Source organism: Halichoerus grypus, chromosome 13 (assembly GCF_964656455.1).
Source record: "Halichoerus grypus chromosome 13, mHalGry1.hap1.1, whole genome shotgun sequence".
In the NCBI taxonomy this organism is placed as follows: domain Eukaryota; kingdom Metazoa; phylum Chordata; class Mammalia; order Carnivora; family Phocidae; genus Halichoerus; species Halichoerus grypus.
This window is the reverse complement of record NC_135724.1, coordinates 75958532-75977179: the sequence shown is the minus strand read 5'-3', so window position 1 is coordinate 75977179 and position 18648 is coordinate 75958532. Positions and strand designations below refer to the sequence as shown.

The 18648-nt window shown below is 52.8% G+C and overlaps 1 protein-coding gene across 1 annotated transcript; it reads left to right on the top strand.

Annotated features, from left to right (window-relative positions):
- Window positions 1–5207: 5207 nt before the first annotated feature.
- Window positions 5208–17602, top strand: ASPHD2 (aspartate beta-hydroxylase domain containing 2). The gene is made up of 4 exons (XM_036105186.2): window positions 5208–5396; window positions 9083–10177; window positions 15112–15225; window positions 15735–17602. Exons 2-4 carry the CDS (start codon window positions 9289–9291, stop codon window positions 15842–15844), a joined length of 1113 nt encoding a protein of 370 aa, XP_035961079.1. The 5' UTR covers window positions 5208–5396; window positions 9083–9288; the 3' UTR covers window positions 15845–17602.
- The last annotated feature ends 1046 nt before the right edge of the window (window positions 17603–18648 follow it).

The window sequence follows — 18648 nt, the reverse complement described above, 5'->3', positions numbered from 1 at the left end:
TTTATAATTGTGTCATATTGCAAACATTCATAGAGAATAAGAGGACACACATTCATGTACCACCACTCACCTTTACCAAATCTTAACATTATGCTTTATTACTTTGATTTTTATAAAGGAATAAGATATTACAATATGCTCCTCCCTAATTCCATTCCCCTCTCCTCTTCCCTCCCTCCCCCAAAATAATCACTATCCTGAATTTATATTAATGATCACCATGCAAGATTTTAGTATTAATACATTTATTAATACACATTAATGTATGTATTTCCCCAAATCTATCCATGTACATATGCTTGCATATATAATATAGAACATTGCTCTATATTATATATACATATAATATTCCCTCACCAGTATACTGTGTTGTTTGCATGAGTTCACACTTTATAGCAATATTATGCTTCATGTATCAATCTGTGGTTTGCTTTTCCAGCTCATTATTATATTTTGGAAATTTATCCATGTTGATACATTTAGCTCTGGCTCATTCTATAACTGCTGCCTCATATTGCTTTGTTTGAATTTTTATGTGCATTTTCCTCTTTGAATGTTTGTTGACTCCAATTTTTCACATGTTGCAATGTACATTCTTGTCCCACTCTGAAAACTTCTCTAGGACAAAGGCTTTCAAACTTACCTGACTGCCACCAACTATCAGAAATGCATTTTACAACAGGACCTGGTACAACGCACACATACACACAAATATAAAGTGTAAGATACTGTCAGAAATACTCTCCTAGTGGCACCTGGCTGGCTTAGTTGGTGGAGCATGTGACTCTTGATCTCAGGGTCATGAGTTCAAGCCCCACACTGGGCATAGAGTTCACTGGAGAAAAAAAAAAAACAAGAACAAAAACATAAGAAATAAACTTAAATACTCTCATAATTTCTATTGTAATTTATTCTGTTTCATTATCTCAAATTGTGGTCATGACTTACTTTATCACTTTTAGAACCATCAGTGAGACCCCCAGTTTGGAAACCAGTGCCCTAGAGCAAATACCAGGATGTGGAATGGCAGGACTGTGTGTGCACACCTTCTACTTTATTAAAGGTGGCTAGAGTTGTGCAGATTTATACTTCATCAGTAGTGTGCAAAGAGCACCTAGTGCTCCATAGACTCACCAACACTTGGCATCAATTGGCTTTTTAATTTCTGCCAACATGATGAATGCAAAATCGTGTCTCTATGGTTTCACTTTGTATTCCCCTGATGAACAGTGTGGTATATGGCACCTTTCCCTGGGTATAATGGCCATTGTGTTTCCTCTTGTGTGCATTGCCTGCTTATACCCTTTACTCAGTTTTTATTAGGTAGTTTCATTTTGTCTTTAGCTTTCTTGGCCCTTTGCCTTTCTATATAAATTTTATGACCAATTTATCTTCTTGCACTAAAAATACTGAGATTTTAATAAAAATTTGTTTAAATTTTATAGATTATTAGGGGAATCTGACATCTTTATGATGTTGTCTCTTCATATCCATGAATTTTGCATACATTGTCATCATTCATAATTTATTCTCTGCCCCTCAATATTTTTATTTCACTTTTTTCTTCTTTCCCATTTTAGTTCAATTCATTCCTGAGTTCTTTACAGCTTTGTTGGTACGATGAAGAATTTTTTCTATTACTCTTTCAAATGCCTCCTATTTCTTTTTCTTGCCTTATTGCATGGGTAGAAAATCCAATACGATGTTGGATAGGAGTGGCGAGAGTGAACATCCTTGTCTCAGTTCCGATCTTTGAGGGAAAGCATTCAATCTCTAACCATCAAGTATAATGTTTGTTGTAAATTTTTCATAAATACTCTTTATTAAATTGACAGAGTTCCCTTCTCTTCCTACTTTGCCGGGAGTCTTTAATCATGAAAGGATGTTGAATTTTGTCAAATGCTTTTTTTCTGCATCTATTGAGACATTTTATAGTACTTTTACTTTAATTTGTTAATATGTTGAATTCTATCAAAAGATTTTTCTTGTGTTGAGCAATTCTTAATTCTCGAAAAATACTTTTTAATGTAATTTTGAAATTTACTTTAAAATCAATTTTTAATATCACTAATAGCATACCAGTATTTCCTTTTCAAAAGTTAAAGTATCTCTGTATAGTATTTGCAAACACACAACATTTTTCTGGAAGGATGCATGAGAAATTGGTTATAATGATTATCTCAAGGAAAGGGAACCAGGTGGTTGAGGGATATAGGAGAGCAGTACTCCCAGTAACTGATTTATCCTTTTTGTATTTTGTTCCAGGAGCATTTAAATCCTTTTGAAAATACTGAATCAAATTACATTCCAGAAAATGCTGGAGTTCCTTTTGTCTACTGTGCCTAATTTCTTTTTCCTTCTTAATGGCCCCTGAAGTTACAAGCAGTGAATTTGGTGTGCTTCCTCTGAGGGATATTCTTTGCATTTGGCAACATTATAATATTTTAAATTTTAAAAAGGAGAACATACTAGTGTATTCTTCTAACGCTTTTCTCTTGCTTTTATATAAATATACATATATATCCATAGAAACTATAGAGTAACATTTTGTGTTGTGTGTATGTGTTATGAAGATGAAGTCATACTACATGCATAATTCTGATTTTTTTGCTCTAGTATTTGTGTGTATATGTATATAAATATATATAGAAGATTTTATTATTTTATTTTTTATTAAATATATATATTTGAGATTTTATTTTTTTAAGTAATCTCTACACCCAACGTGGGACTCAAACTCACAACCCTGCAATCAAACGTGTCACAAGCTGTTCTGACTGAGCCAGCCGGGCGCCCCTAAGGAGCTTTATATTGTTACATAGACACCTTTTAAACAGTTGCACAGGATTATATAATATAAAAACATCACTATTCCTTTATCCGTTCTAGAATTTCTCTAGGATGGATATAGAGAAGTGAAATTGTTTGTTTTTAAGATATACACATTTGTTGTCGTTTTAACAAATATTACTAAATTTCTCTCTAAAGAGACTATACTAGTTTCTTTAATGCACCAAGCCAGCATTTTCTGAAGGGTCTACACATTTCCCTTACTGACTTGCTGTGACCTTGATTGAACAAGGCATGTTTTCTCTCTGGACCCCCAGTGACTCGATCTGCAGCAGGAGGGAGTTGGGCGGACTCCACGAGTGTATGAGATAGCATAATGATAGGTTGCACAACCTCAGAGTGGGTCGGGAAGGACTGCCCTGAGGAGACGGGGGGGGGGGGGGGGGGGGGGGGGGGGGGGGGGGGGGAGGAGGGCGCGGGTGGCAGCCAAGCAGGAGGCAGGCAATTTAGACTCACTTGGCCCTCATCTTGGCTCCTCCATTAGCACAATGACAATTTATCTGGAGCTCTCATCCCAAAGACCCCTCTGGAAGAAGGCCTGGATACCCTTTTTCTGGGGGGGAACTCGCCTCCCATCCCAGTGTCTCCCACGGGCAGAAATGGCAAGCAGGGTTAGCAAAATGTGTACATGGTAATACCCCCGTTGCACAAATAAATACTCTTAACAATACAGAGCAACATAATTGCCCTGGTCAAAGATAATGACAGGATTTATAGACAATATTAATTCGTAATGCACTACAGATGGTGTGATCCAGGAACAGAACACACATTTACAACTATATGAAGAATGTTTTCCTTTTCAACCCTGTCAGTGTGATGCTCTGACTGAACGTATAAGCGCCTTTGGAGAAGTCTGAGTTTGAGCAACTTCCTGAATGTGAGACGGACCAAATGCCCTCCTACCTTCTCTGACCGCACCACCCCCCCCCCCCCCGCAGGTTCAACCACTGCAAGGCTGGCAGTGAAAGAGACATCTTGTTTAATGTTTCCAAATCGGATGACTGTGTTGATTACCCACACTTTGAACAAATCTGGATGCATTTTATGGTTTCCCAATGTATGCATTTCGGTTATTTTAGTAGAATAAGAGGGGGAAAAAAGTTCTTCCTCCTTTGGAGTAACAACAAGGGAGGAGATGACACAGATGAAGTGGATTCTAAGACGTGGTGGGGGTGGGTTCAGGGCCAGAGCAGATGGGGATTCTGAGCCACAGTAGAGGTGGGTTCTGGCGCAGGGACAAGGTGGATTCTGGGGACTTGGTAGAGGTGAATTGTTAGGTCAGAGACCAGGTGGGTTCTGGGACAAGGATGAGGTGGATTCTGGGACATGGTGGAGGTGAGTTCTTAGGTCAGGGACCAGCTGGGTTCTGGGAAAGGTGTGAGAGGTGGATTCTGAGACATGATTAAAGTGGGTTCTGGGACAGGAGCAAAGTAGATGCTGGGACAGCAACAAGTAGATTCTGGGGCAGAACAGATGGATCGTGGGCCAGCCATCCTACTCCTGAGTTCTCAGAACCCGCCTATGCATGGAGCCCCAGAGCCTTTAACATGTCCCATGGCCACTGTTAGCTTATGTCTCCCAGAGGCCTTAGCTTGAACATCACTTCCTCAGAGAGGCCTCCGTGGGGGGCCCCCACCCCATCACATGCCCTCTTGCTCCAAGCGTTCACCCTGCCCTGTACTTTCTCTTCTATTACTTTGCGTGCCAGGTGATGGTGCCTTTACCCCTGTGATTACTTGGTAACCCTGGACTCCTGGCCAGACTGTGGCTCCCCGCGGGCAGGGGCCGCGTGTGCACCGCTCCCCAAGGAGCACAGGGCCAGGCACAGAGAGGCTGCTCAACAGTCGCTCCTACTGAACCAAGGAGTTTTCCATGACACTGGGGATCCTGTTTCATTTACAGTTTCATTCCAAGTGCCTGAGCGGCCTTCTAAGTGCGCGGTGAATCAATAAATAAAAGGAAGAAGGGTGTCGGGGCGAGAGGAAGTGAGGGAGGAAAGAAGAGGGAAGGAAAGTGAAAGAGAATGGAAGGAAGTGTAGGAGGGAGAGCCGGAGCACGGACAGAGACCGAGGGCGGGGGAGCAGAGGGGCACAGAAGGAGGAACGCAGAGCGAATGAATGAGCGCCCGCCCGCCCGCGCGCTCCGCCCCCGACCCCGCCGGGCAGTGCGTCCCGGGGACCCCGGCCACCGCCGCTCCCGCAAGGCCACCGGAGCCGCCCCGCGCGCGGCCCGCGTACTACGCGCCTAGGGTCCGAGCCCCGCCCCGCCCCCGCGCCGGCCCCGCCCTCCGCCCGCGCCCCCTCCCCGCGCCGGCCCGGCCGCGCGCGGCATTGTGGGAGTTGTGGTCCGCGCGGTCCCGCGGAGCGCAGCGCGGCGTCGGCACCGGTGGGGGCACCGGCTAGGCTCCGGCTCGGACTCCCGCGGCGTGGGCCGGGCGGTGGCCCCGCGGCGCGGGCAGGGGGCGTCTGCGCGTCCGCGCCCTCGGGCGGCGGCGTCGCCCCGGCCTCAGCGTCCGCCCCCGCCGCCCGCGCGCCCGGGCGCAGGTAAGCGGCGTCTCCGGGGGGCTGCGGGGGGTGGCGGGGGAGACGGCGCGGCCGAGCGGCTACCCCCCCGGGAGAGGGGAGGGAGGCGGGGGCCGGACGGCTGCAGGCCCGCGGTCCCCACGGCGGCGCGGCCGCTGGGGGATGCTCGGGGACGCCGGCGCCCGCCCGCGCCCCGCATCCCGGCCGGGCCAAGGGGCCCCGCCGCCCGGTGCTCGCTGCGTGCAGAGCGCCGCCGCCGGGGCTGTGTTGGCGGCGGGCTGTGATCACCACTTAGCACCCTCCTCGTAGCCCCTTCCCCATCGCGGCGCCCCCACCCTCTTCGTGACCCTCCTCCCCGCTCCTTTTCCTTGCCTGCTCTCCCCCTCCCCCCAGCCCTGAGCGTCACCCACTTCCCATATTTCCCGAGGTGACCCTCCCCCGTCCCATGAGCTGTCACCATAAGCCACCTTCCCTAATCTTTAGCTGATTGCCCACTTTTCCTGTCAATGTTCCCGTTTCCGTGGTCCCACCCCCCTCCTCCCCTGACCTCCTGGTGGTCACCATCTGTGTTAACCCATCCGCTGCCCCCCCACTTTCGGCATCTCCGGAGTGGGTGGATGCTGAAAAAGCTGGCCCAGAAAGTGAGGAGGGGAGGTCTCCAGTTGCCCATGGGGGAGGGCTGGTCCCAGGGCAGTTCACTGGGTCCTGGGTGGAGAGGGTGACCTGCATCACACACCTTGCCCTGCTCTGCCCTGTTCCTAGGGAGGACTTCTAGGGCGGCCTGGCCACACCCTGAGAGTGACCAGAAGCTCTTTAGCACTGGTCAGCCTCTTGGATTGTAAGGTGAACGCCATTAGCCAGGTTAGAGCTGAGTGTGTCCCCCAGATGTTCATCGTATCCAAAGTTATATTTCACTGGACTTGCTCACCAGTTGGCCATGCATTTGGACCCTATTCCCCAGAGCTGACTGACCTTTACGATCAGAGTTATTAAAGGGCAGAACTGCAGGGACAGGTCCCTGTCCCTAAGGAGGACAGATATGAAACAGATGCAGATGATCAGATGTGTGAAGGAAACTGGAAGTTACTGCGGTCCCTGAGCCAGGAACTGGGGAGGGGGAGAGAATCCATGCCCTTACCGCTGGAGCGTTGGTGGTTGTCCCTGGGTGCTGTGAGGGTCAAATGTTGGAACCAGTACTTAATAAGCTGCCAGTCACCCTCCAAATGTAAGGGTTTTTTTAGTGTCACATTTCAGCCTTGAGCTCTTCAATCCACCTCTGGGCTCAGGGGCCTGCCAGTGTATTTTGGCTAAAAGGAAGCGGCAGGTAAGAAAAGCCCTAACTTTGGCTGTCAGTACCCTTTATGAGAACAGGATCCAAAGCTGGGTTCAGGGCATCAGGATCTTTTGCTATCTTTTGTTTATAGCTCAGCCTAGGGAGTGCTCACGGCTGGCGTTGTCTAGAACTAGAAGGAGGCTTCCCCCAGGAGGGGGATGAGCCAGTAGAGAGATCCCTTTATCATCCGCCCTGCCTTCCAAGTTTCATTGTGCTTGAGTTAAGCGATTAGTAGAGCTGATGGGGACTGACACTTAACAGGTGTTTGTTAAGTTATCACCATCTCACTTCTCATTGAAGAGAAACCTCTTCTCCTGAGAGACTGAGTTTAAAAGTTCCAATTACAGGTTGAGCTCAGGGAGTGGTAGGGGGGGGAATCCTTTTAGTAAAAGCACTTGTTTATCACGCAGATGACAGTTTCACACTGAATTTCAGGAATCCTGGGGTTCTGGTTGGGAGACAGGCTTGCAAACAAACACTGGAAAATCATCCCGGATTTTCTTTGCATTTTCTTTGCCTTCCCCTTTTGAGGGAATATGTGACAATTATGGTATATGGCTAGGAGAGAACCAGGGGCACAGAGGGGTCTGTTTCCATACAGTGGGGCCCAGATCTGTGAAGAAATTGAGAATGTGTGAGGAAAAAAAAAAAAAATTGAGCTGCTAGCCTCCCCACTTTTGTATTTTTCCTAAAAACATAAAAACGGCCATGAATATCTAGCATGTGTGTTTTTGACTTGCTAAACATTATAGTCCAATGATTCTTAATTTGACCTAAGCTGGGAAGATGCAAGTAGGCAGTTAATGAGCACCTAAGGCTTCTCTTTCATTTTTAGCCTTGCAAGTCTGGGGACAAATAAAAGTCAGTTTAGATGCATGGCAATGAGAGTGTCCAGAATTTGCCTTTAGGGTCCCTAGTCCTGAGATACCTGTCCCCAATGCCCCGCCTTTGCTTTGCTGGCTGATCAACATGGGGTGCCACACATCTAAGCACATGTTAAATGTTCGCTGTGACATCCTAAGTGCTTTGCATCTGTCATCATGTGACATCCCGGGAGATGAGTATGACCACATCTTGGAGATGAAGGAACTGAGACGGAGCGGAAGTGTCCCACCCACGGTCCAGCCCACCTCCGGTTTGGGTTCTTGGCCTCTCTGCCACCTCCCAAGAATTTTCTGGCCAAATGTAGTCCCCAGAGAAAGGAGAGGGGACAGCTTTCCCAGTTTTTCAGTTGCCTTCTGTTCCCAAGAGAGAAGGTAGCACACAAAACGATTTTTCTGAATTATTCGGCCCCTTGCGCTGAGGGAGTGTGTTAGGCTCGTGGGAGATTGTAGATCTGGCTGTTCTCAGATTAGAAAAACCAGGCTGGACAAAGGGTCTCAGCTGGGAAACACGGCTAGGGTTTTGTAGACACGGGCAACATGGCTCCTGGGCTCTGATCATACTTCTAGGTTATTCGAGTAACCAGGGTGCCAGACACTGGCCCGAACCATTGGCGGGAGACTTGGCACAGCGCTCCTGTCTGCTTTGGAGACAAGAGACCTGAGTGGGCTTCTGTTTCCATTCTCCCCCATCACTTCTTCTCCTAACCTGTGGGTGAGACCAGTGAGTAGTCTCCCGAGCGGACAGACAGAAAATGCCCTGTGTCTGCCATGGGGGCGACCCCCAAGAGCCCCCCTCCCCTTCCAGCTTGAGTTAAACCCAGCCTGTGCCAGCAGGGCAAGAGAGATTAAGTAAGAATGATGAAGCAAAGCGAAAGAGAAAGTAAAATGGGGAACGTGCAGTTTTATGGTTCCTTTGCCATTTTTTAGGTATCATTTATTTATTTATTTTAAGTCATCTCTCTGCCCAGCCTGGGGCTCGAGCTCTTGACCCCGAGATTGAGAGTCGCACGCCCCACTGACTAAGCCAGCCACATGCCCCTCCTTTGCCATTTTTAAGATGCTTTTGAATCCACATCTCTCTGTAAAGGTACAGAGACTGAAGGAGAACAAGTAGTTATGAAACGCCTACTGTGGACAGACATCAGCCCTGCAGTCCCTGCCCTGGCCACGTGAACGTGGGTGAGGTATAGGACCTCTCGGGGCCTCGGTTTCCCCACCTGTAAAATGGGGCTGATCACACCCCTTAAGGGTGACACAGAATAGGTGAGGCTTGTGTAATTGTCAGTACTGGATGCAAATTATTCACCACTGGCCTTTTGGGAAACCGGGGTGGGGGGGGTGTGGTAAAATGGGGAGAGAACAGCCAAGATTGAGAAGTGTGTCCCCTACCCACAAGGACCTTCCAGAAGGATCTGGGATTTTACATTTCAGTTGAGGATCTTTCCAGGTATAAAAATTTATGCTGGTTTACCTTTCTTTTCTCATCTCAGGTTTGAAAATTGTTTCACGGTGACTGACCCCACTTGCTAGTGTGACTGAAAGCAGCTCCTTCTGCCCAACCTGCAGTGACTTTTTTGCTAGGAGCGGGGTGCTGAGCCCAGATGTGGGTGAATGCCACCCTTGGCGGGATCCGAAGAACAGTGGCAGCCATGCCTCCCCCGGCCCCAGACGCCCCTTCCCCCCCACGCTAAGCTGCATGGTGTGGGTGCCCTTGGGACCCCCGAGGACTGACTGTCTGACCTTGCTTCGCCCCCCGCCCAACGCCAACTCCCCCAAGATGTCGCTCGAGTGGCTGGTGGCCTGGAGCTGGTCGCTAGACGGCCTGCGGGACTGCATCGCCACGGGCATCCAGTCGGTGCGGGACTGCGACACCACCGCCGTGGTCACCGTGGCCTGCCTGCTGGTCCTGTTCGTGTGGTACTGTTACCACGTGGGCCGCGAGCAGCCCCGGCCCTACGCGTCCGTCAACTCCCTGATGCAGGGCGCAGACACCAACGGGCTGCAGAACGGGTACGTGTACTGCCAGTCCCCCGAGTGCGTGCGCTGTGCCCACAACGAGGGCCTCAACCAGAAGCTCTACCACAACCTGCAGGAGTACGCCAAGCGGTACTCCTGGTCCGGCATGGGCCGCATCCACAAGGGCATCCGCGAGCAGGGCCGCTACCTCAACAGCCGGCCCTCCATCCAGAAGCCCGAGGTCTTCTTCCTGCCCGACCTCCCCAGCACGCCCTACTTCTCCCGGGACGCGCAGAAGCACGACGTGGAGCTGCTGGAACGGAACTTCCAGACCATCCTGTGCGAGTTTGAGACGCTCTACAAAGCTTTCTCAAACTGCAGCCTCCCGCAAGGATGGAAAATGAACAGCACCCCCAGCGGGGAGTGGGTCACCTTTTACTTGGTCAATCAGGGGGTTTGCGTTCCCAGAAACTGCAGGAAGTGCCCACGGACGTACCGCTTGCTCGGAAGCCTTCGGACCTGCATTGGGAACAATGTTTTTGGGAACGCGTGCATCTCCGTGCTGAGCCCGGGGACTGTGATAACGGAGCACTATGGCCCCACCAACATCCGCATCCGGTGCCACTTAGGTATGTCGCGGGGATGGGGTCTCACCTGCCGGACACGGCTGCCCGGGCAGCCAGAATCATGCCCGTTCACTCGCTGCACTGTACTTCTGTCAAAGATTGATGGATTGCGTGCAAACGGTTTTGACCGCAGGGATTGAGTCAAAAAAGGAACTTGGGAGCAGTATGATCTGACAGAAGGTCTGTCCAGGGGATCTTTCTGCGGTGATGGAAATGGTCTCCATCCGCACTGTCCAAGTACGGTAGTCTCTAGCAACGGGTGACCACTGAGTGCTTGAAATGGGGCTGGTGCCGGCGAAACATGGAATTCTTAACTTCATCTGAATTAAAGAGGCACCCGTGGCTAGCGGCTACTGTAGTGGACAGCGTAGCTCGAGGGCCAGAGGCTATTACAGCGATCGCAGGTTCATACCGACATCGGGCAGCTGTAAAACATGCCCCAGTCCCTTCCGAATCAAGGGTGAAGTCATGCTGGGTGTTAATGCCGAGTTTTTTCAGATTCTAGGGCAGTTGGTAACATGCACGGCAGTGGTTCTGAGAACGGATCGGAGTCAGCTCAGCCGTGCTTGCATCCTGGCCCCACCGCCTGCTGGCCGTGTTACTTGGGGCAGGTCACTTCTCCTCCCTGGACCTCCGTGTCCCCATTTAGAAGGGAGAGGTTAAAAAGCTCATCCCCCGTAGAGTTACCTGGAGGGTCTGATGAGAGAACGTGTGTTGTGAAGCTCTGACTCACACGGAGCTGGACGTGGAGTACTCACCCTTTAGTTCGGCTTTACCACAACTCAGTACACAGGGACGTTCGTTCCCCAGAATGCCTTGTTCCTGGTGAGTCATGATAATGGGTTGGCACCCCCAGTTAGCATCCCAGACTTGGGGGGGGTGGGGAGGGCGTGCCCAGAGCCCGGGCAAGGTTGGCTTCAGGAAGTTTGCAGCATTGGCTGCCTTGGCTTTGGAGCAGAGGAAGAAAAAGCCCTTGCGGAGGAGCCCCGGTCTAGGCTGGAGCCGGGGGCTCATGAGTGTTCTGTAGGGGAATCTCAGGGCAGCCTGGGGGGACCTGAGCCGGACGCCCTGGGCCTTGCAGCCCCACTTCCCCCGGAGCCCTCTGCTTCCCCTGCCCCATGTGGGGATCCTGAGGGCTTTGCTGTTTTAAAAAACAACTAGATTCGAGCAGTTGACACCCTGAGTGTTTCAAGAGCCGAGGCAGGACAGGGGAGAGGCGGCAGGGGAGGCGGCCTGGCTCTGTGGTCAGCCCTGGAACTCCGGGCAAGTAACGGAGTCTCTCTGTGCCTCAGTTTCCTCATCTGTAAAATGGGGAGGTAGCCCTCACCTCAGGATCGCCAACAGGGTTAAATAAAGTGGTATCTTCTGTGGTTACTTGGCCTACAGCAGTGGTAACTAGTAGCTTCTGTGATGAAACCCATGCTGGACAGTCTAAGAAAGGATCCCTAAGACCTGGGCCCTCAGGAAACAGTAGGAAACGATCAGACTTCGGAAGCAAGCGCCCCCGGACTCAGCTCTGTCGACCCCATCTGCCGAGTGATCTTGGCTGGGACCCCGAAACTCTGAGCCTCTAGCATGGGGTAACAGTATGTGCCCAGGGGCTCTCTGGAGGATATGAAGTAGCACGTGAGGAGTACGGGCAGGTAGAGGGCAGTCAGGCAAAGGGCACTCTGATTAATCGAGGCGGTGAGGTGGCCATCTGCGCGATCTCAGTAAGGTCGCCGTGCAGGGCCCCAGGGTCCACTCAGATCCGAGCGTGCGGGGCTGCAGGTGGGAGCTGGAGCCACCGGGATGGAGCGGAGGAGCCTTCCCCCCCGAGCCCCAGACGTGGCTGGATGCCAAGTCCAGGGTGGGAGCGAGCCGCAGAGGGGAGCCCACCATGCCCGGCTTTGGGATCGAGGCTGTGGGCCATGGGGAGCAGTGCTGTGCTTTCTTCAAAGGTTTTCTTTGGATGTTTTTCAAAAGCTTCAGAGTGACCCAGAGGGAAGGGCATCTGCGGACTGAGGTAGAATTCCAGGCAGGTGTGTTGAGTAGCAAGGCGGGGGGTAGGGGGCGCGGTGCAGAAGACCTAGGCTTTGCGTCCTGGGCACGAATGTCTGTCGTGCACTTGAGCGTAAACCATGCCCCCACCGGCCCTCGGTACAACCTGTCATTGCCTTCTCAGCCCAGCTAGTTCTTGCCACCAGAAAAACTGGACCGTGTCATGTTCTCTTGGAAGGAGTCCTGCTGGACTGTGGCCGCTTCCCCGTGGCCGGGGCAAGCGCCCTGGTTGGGTTTGCTCAGCGTTTCCTTCTTTCCACTGTCATGCGCACGTTCACGTCCGCCCCGGAATGAAACAAAGGTGGGTTCGACCCCCGTGACCTTGGGTGTCCCCAGAGAGGAAGTGAGCCTGGTGCGTCCCTGGCAGCCACACCTGGGCCAGTCTACCTGGCCGGAGTGCAGGAGGCACCCGCAGTTCCTGAACCGTGCTCTTGAATTGCCAACCTTTGTCCCCTTTTGCTGCCTTCCATCTGAGGTGGGACTTGTGGAGCTGTCCCCGCAGACACCTGAAACCCCAGCCCTCCAGTCCGTTCACTGGTGGTCCAGGGACCACTCCGAGCCGCCTCTAGAGGTGGCGTCACCCGGTCTGGACCCCATGTAGCGCCGTGGGACAGCTCCGGCCATGGGGCTGGGACATCCCGACCGCAGGGCCACAGACCTCCAGTAAGCGACCTCTGACGCTCACGAGGCAGATTGACTGGGGAGGCAGATGTCCTTCCACATGGCCAACCCTCAGGAAAGGGTAGATGAAAATGCATTAGCATATTCAGCAAATTCTTGCCCAAGAAGCACAATTAGACTCCCCGTGCCTTTCACGAGCATGGTGTTGGGTTTCTGGGCCGCCTAGCTGCTTGGGACTAGCGGAGCTGCTTGTGTTCGCCTTGCCCACCCGAGTGCCAGCCTCCGGCCTCCCGAGGTGGGGGCCCCTGGCGCACGGAGCCCTTTCTGCACCTTTGGCCTGCCTCGTTGGGTGGTTGGTGGGGACAAACAGCAAGTCCTCAGCCAGAGGACGTGGGGCCTATCTCCATCCCCAAGAGCCACCGGAACGCTCTCTCTGGGAAAGTATTGATCATCTCTGCCGACTAAGCTGGTGTGCGGGCAGTAGGCAGGGATGGGGGCCGCTGGAAGGCCGGGACGTGAGGAAGGGGAAGGCGGAAGAAAGTAAGCAGGGGGCTGTCAAGCCAGCAGACCAGACCATTTTTCTGTGTGCTGTGGTGCACGGCAATGAATCATTTAGTGGCCCAGAGAAAGGAGAGCTGCTTTCTGAAGCCCTGGGGTGGAGGGTCCCTGCAGAGAGCCACCGAGTCCTAATGGCCTCATCCACCCGAACCGGTCAGCGAGGGCTCTCTCCCTGTCCCCCCGGGCCCATCGCAGCCCTAACCCCGCCCCCTGCCCCCCTCCCCAGCTGTTTGTTACCCGTAGCGGGAGATGGGAGAGCATGGTTCCAGAGTCAGAACGCTCCTTCTCGCCCGATTCAGTGACATGTCCTTTGAGAGTGGAAACCTTAACTACAAGAATGGACAATCACTTTCATACCACGACTACTGACATACTGTCCAGTGTCATTAGAGTCCATTCTGCGGAGCCAGGTGGGTTTGGATTCAGACCTCAGGTCCACACCAGGACTGAATAGCAGACTTCGGGCAGGTCACGTCACTTCTCTGAATCTCAGCTGCTCCATCTGGAGAGGGGGTGACGGGAGGTCTGAAAAGGGCCGATTTAGCCCAAATCTGCACTCAGGCAGTCCGTATGCTCTAGGTGGCAAGGACAGTGGTCACATAGCCCCGAAGGTGGGTACACTACTGTTCCCTCTTTACAGGCTCTGAGAGGTGAAGTGACTTGCCCAGAGTTCCACGGCACCCCAAGTCCCCCGTCCTTGCCATTCCTCTGTGTGAATTCCTCCTGCACACGTGCTTCCAGGAGCTGTCCGTTTCCAGTGCAAGGAGCGCGTGAAAACGCTCTGTTCGCGAGAACTCTGTTTCATGTTCATCCTAAGGAGTCAATTGGAGGGGGGGCAGTGCCGGCTGGTCCTGCGTCACGGTTGTGCCCGTAGTCCCCGAAGACGGGCAAGACCACCACGATCCCAGCCCCTCTGCCAGGGCCCCGCTTCCTCCGGCTGCGTCCTTCCTGAGAGCCGTGGGGCCCACCCAGCCCCCCGGGAATCTCTTTGACGGCTGTGGTGGTGCCTCCATTTACAGACGTCCAGGCAGTGACAGGGGCCGGGTGTTCCCTCAGATCCTGGGGTGGGAGACGGGGACGTGAGAGTGGGCACACAGCAGCATTTCAGCCAGGCCCGCTTTCCGTGGTTACGCGCCCAAACTTGGCACCTTATGTGCTCGCCGTTGTGAGCGGATGGCTCCTTACGAAGGTGTGAGCCTCTTTCCCCGTGGAGCTCAGGCATGGCCTTAGGGGTGACCTTCAGTGTCCCAGAGGGCGGCCAGAGGAGCTTAGACTAAGAACATGCCATCCTCAGGCCCCAACATGGATTTAAAGCTTGGAACGCAAAGAGGAGGGCATGGTTTCATCTCAACCAAAACAGCCCTGGAGACCGGACTGGAATAGTTTATTGGGCCAGGCGGGTTGTGAACCTGGCCTTCCTCGATTAACACGGGCGGTCCACAGATGGGCTTCAGGAGTCTCAGAAGTGCAGTGCAAGCCTTCACTGGCAGCCCATGACCCAGAACAGATTAAGCCAATGGAAAAATGCATTTTTCCCCGGAGCTCAGTGATGGGCAGCCTGTGTTTGCTCTGTGGAAGCACCTCTACCCCACCCCAAACGGGGCTCCGAGGGGTGAGGCAGAAGGTTGGGTGCTTCAGAAGTTGAGCATTCACACCAAAACAGGCCATCCCCCATCCCACCTGCCTTCATTCTCTTTTCTCTGCTTTCCCCCCCAAAGGTCTCAAAACTCCAAGTGGCTGTGAGCTGGTGGTGGGGGGAGAGCCCCAGTGTTGGGCAGAAGGACGCTGCCTCCTCTTTGATGACTCTTTCCTGCACACTGCATTCCACGAAGGTGAGTGGCTGCCTTTTTTTTTTTTTAAAGTTATAGACTTTATTTTTTAGCGCTGTTAGGTTTCCAGAAAAATTGAGCAGAAAATATATACCACCCCCACCTGACACACACACAATTTCCCCTTTTGTTACCATCTTACTTTAGTGTGGTGCATTTGTTATAAGCAACGAGCCAATATTGACACGTTATTATTAATTCAACTCTGTAGTCTCCGTTAGGGTTCACTCTTGCCGCTGTATGTTCTGTGGGTTTTGACAAATGTATAGTGACGCGGATCCACCCTGACAAGATCATACGGAATAGCTCCACCACCCTAAAAATCCTCTGTGCTCCGCCCACCACTTACTCACCCCTGCCTTCTTCTGCCCTCTCCTTTCATACGTCCCGATCCATGCCAGGGGACAGGATGGGTCCCTGCCTGAAAGCTAACTGTGGGGGCCAGCACTGCATGGGTCCTGGCTCCAGGCCGGTTTGAACCTCTCCTCTCTCGCGCCCCCCTCCACCCCCAGGTTCAGCGGAGGATGGACCACGGGTGGTTTTCATGGTGGATTTGTGGCATCCCAATGTGGCAGCAGCCGAACGGCAGGCCCTGGATTTCATCTTTGCTCCGGGACGATGAGAACATTTCCTGTGCTGGAGTCGGCGACAGTGGCCGCGGGTCAGCCTGGGCAGACTGGGGTACAGTCCAGCCCCCACCCGTGCTGTGATTCCATGCTCTGAAACCTGCCTCACCAGAAAGTTCTTATTTGGGGTTTTGAGGTCACGTGGGGTCCCTCTTTCCTTTGGTTATTGTAAATGGGAAATTTTCAGCTTGTATCTCCTTAGATTTTTCTTTTTTTTCCTTCCAGTCATTTGCTTCTGCGATTCCTTTCTGCCTAATAGCGCGTTACTTTGCTCTGTGACCGGGGCTCGGTGCCCTTGATGTGACGTCGTCTGTGCCGTGTTGCGTACCTGGTTTTTTCATTGCTCTCGAATAGGGTAACCAAGCGGTTATCTGTCTGAATGTAATCACGTAAAAACTCCTTGTGGTCATCTTAAAAGAAAAACACCCGAAACAAAACAAAAAACTGCAAACCAGAGAGCTAGAGACCTTGGCCTCTGTGGCTGTCACGGTCACACAGGGGACCCATAGTCAGCCCGGGGCAGGGGGAGAGTCTGCCGTCCCCACACCTGGCCAGCTTCACGGGCAGGGTGGACCCAGTCAGGGGCGGTGCGCACGGCCGGGCCTGAGCGGACTTGTCACCGTCGCTCACCTCACTCCCAAACCCCATCAGGTCCCCGAAGGCGGGGAGCATCCGGCTGGTGGGACTGGAGGCTCCTCTGTAAACACGGCTTTCCTTCCAAGCCGAGGCTGGTGTCCTCGAGAGCCAAGTCGGGGCTCCCACGGATCAGCTGCCGAACGTGTGATCCAGTCACCTCACTGCCGACAGAAGCCCTACTGCCAAACCGGGCCAGGAAGATTCCCCATGCAGCTGCTTCCGAGTCCACGGTGATGAGCGTTCAGACCAGCAGGGTGGCTGGTCGGAGCTGTGGTGCAGGGAGACCGCACGCTCAGCCCGTGACATTCCAGCAACACCTTCCTCTGGCAAGACTGGAATCGTCGATCTGACCAAAAAAGTGTCTCTTTTGCTTTGGAGTTCTGTTGCCTCTGATTTTCCATTTATTTGTCTGTACATAAATGTTCAAGTGCTGGACTCCGAGACAGTGGAGGTGTCGGCCCCATGTCTTTGCCGTTGCGCAGGGGTGCACGCCGGGTGACGGCGACCTAAGCCAGGGGTGTGAGCGAAGCCTTTGGGAAGACCTACAGACCCAAAAGACCCACAGTGGCGGAGCTGGCTTTCTGGTCTCCTGTGGAGGACGTGGCCAGCTGGAGGCACAAATTCTGGAAACATTCTCCTGCGAGCTGAGGTGTGCAAGAGTGGCCTCCAGCCATCCTAGAGATGCCTTTTCTGAATCATGTATTACGGGCAGTGTCCAATTTATAAAGCCACGGAGCCACGGGGGATGTACAGCTGGTCACACGTACAGCTTCCGTCGGAACAGACGGGAGGAGCGGCCGTCAGAAGTGACCATGACCCGAGACGCCCTAGGCAGTTACTGGCCAGTGAGCAAAGAAAACCTGTCTCCATTTGAGTAAAATCTCTGCACCGATCTTTTTCCGTGAGCAGAACGCAGGACAGGGCAGCAGTTTCCAACACACCTGAAATCTTTCTACTCATTAAGTATCTTGTCGAAGAATCACCGAGGTGCATGATTTCTATACATACTGACTGCTCGCCGTTTACAAAGCCCACAGCCCACACGGGTACCCGGCTACCTGAGCTCATGTGCCGTGCTTGGGGGAACAGGAGATAAATAAAGGACCTTGCTGAAAACCGGAGTGAACTGCGCCAGTGGTCTCTTGGGGAAGAGGGGGCACGTGGCCGGAGCTGCTGGGAGTTTGGATCGCGTCGCAGAGACGGGCGGGGCCCTACAAGCGCTGGTGTACACGGTGAGTGAGGCAGAAACGCGGGTCTCATAACCGGTGTGGGCTGACAGGAGCAGATCCGTGGAACGTAAGGAACTCTAAGTGGCACACGGGGCAGAGAGCGAGGACTGTGGCTGCAGGAAAGCGGGGGGGACTCGGGACTCCGTGCCAGGAGCTGGCTCCCACCCAACCTTGGGCAAGTCACGGAGCCTCTGGGAGACTCTCTGTGCCCCACTGCAGAGATGGTGACTGGTACGTGCAGCAGCAGCGAGGGTCCCCTTTCCGCCATAGTGGTTCTGAGCAGGTGAGGAGGCAGGGCGGGAAGGAGGAGGCGGGTCAGCCCATCTGAGCAGTGGTGGAGGGAGGTGGCCAGGGGAGCCGGTGGCTCCTTCCACTGCCTCACTACAGGGGAAGAAGCAGGTGCCTCAGTAGGTATGTTTTGAAATTTTCCCTTTTAAAGAGAGGTAGGTGACATGGGTGGCCTGGAGACCCAGGAGCAGCCGGGCTGCCTGGTGTTTTCCCAGCAAGCCCGCTTCCAGCCGCAGTCCTGGCTGGGCTCCCTCAGCAAGCGGCAGGGAGGAGCACCACTTGCCCAGGGTTGAGATGTTTCTCGCTCTCCTAAAGTGTGCATTGCCAACTAGGCAATTGCTAAAATAATTTACACGCTACAGCTAAGGATGCTTAAGGTGAGAAAGGGGAGCCAGCGTGCCCGCCGCGCTTCAGATGAGAAGCCCTGCTTCCATTCTGACAGCCTGCACCACCTTCACGCCCAGATTTTACAAGGTCACGTACCAGGGCTCCCAGGCACCTGCTCACTATCCCCCTGCATTCGCCCAGGTTGGGTTCTGGGTTACACTTGTAATGTTGAATGGCCTACAGCATATAGCCAGGGACGGGAAAGGTGACCTAATCCACCAGTTCTAGACTTTGCACAATACAGTCACCTGGGGTGTTCT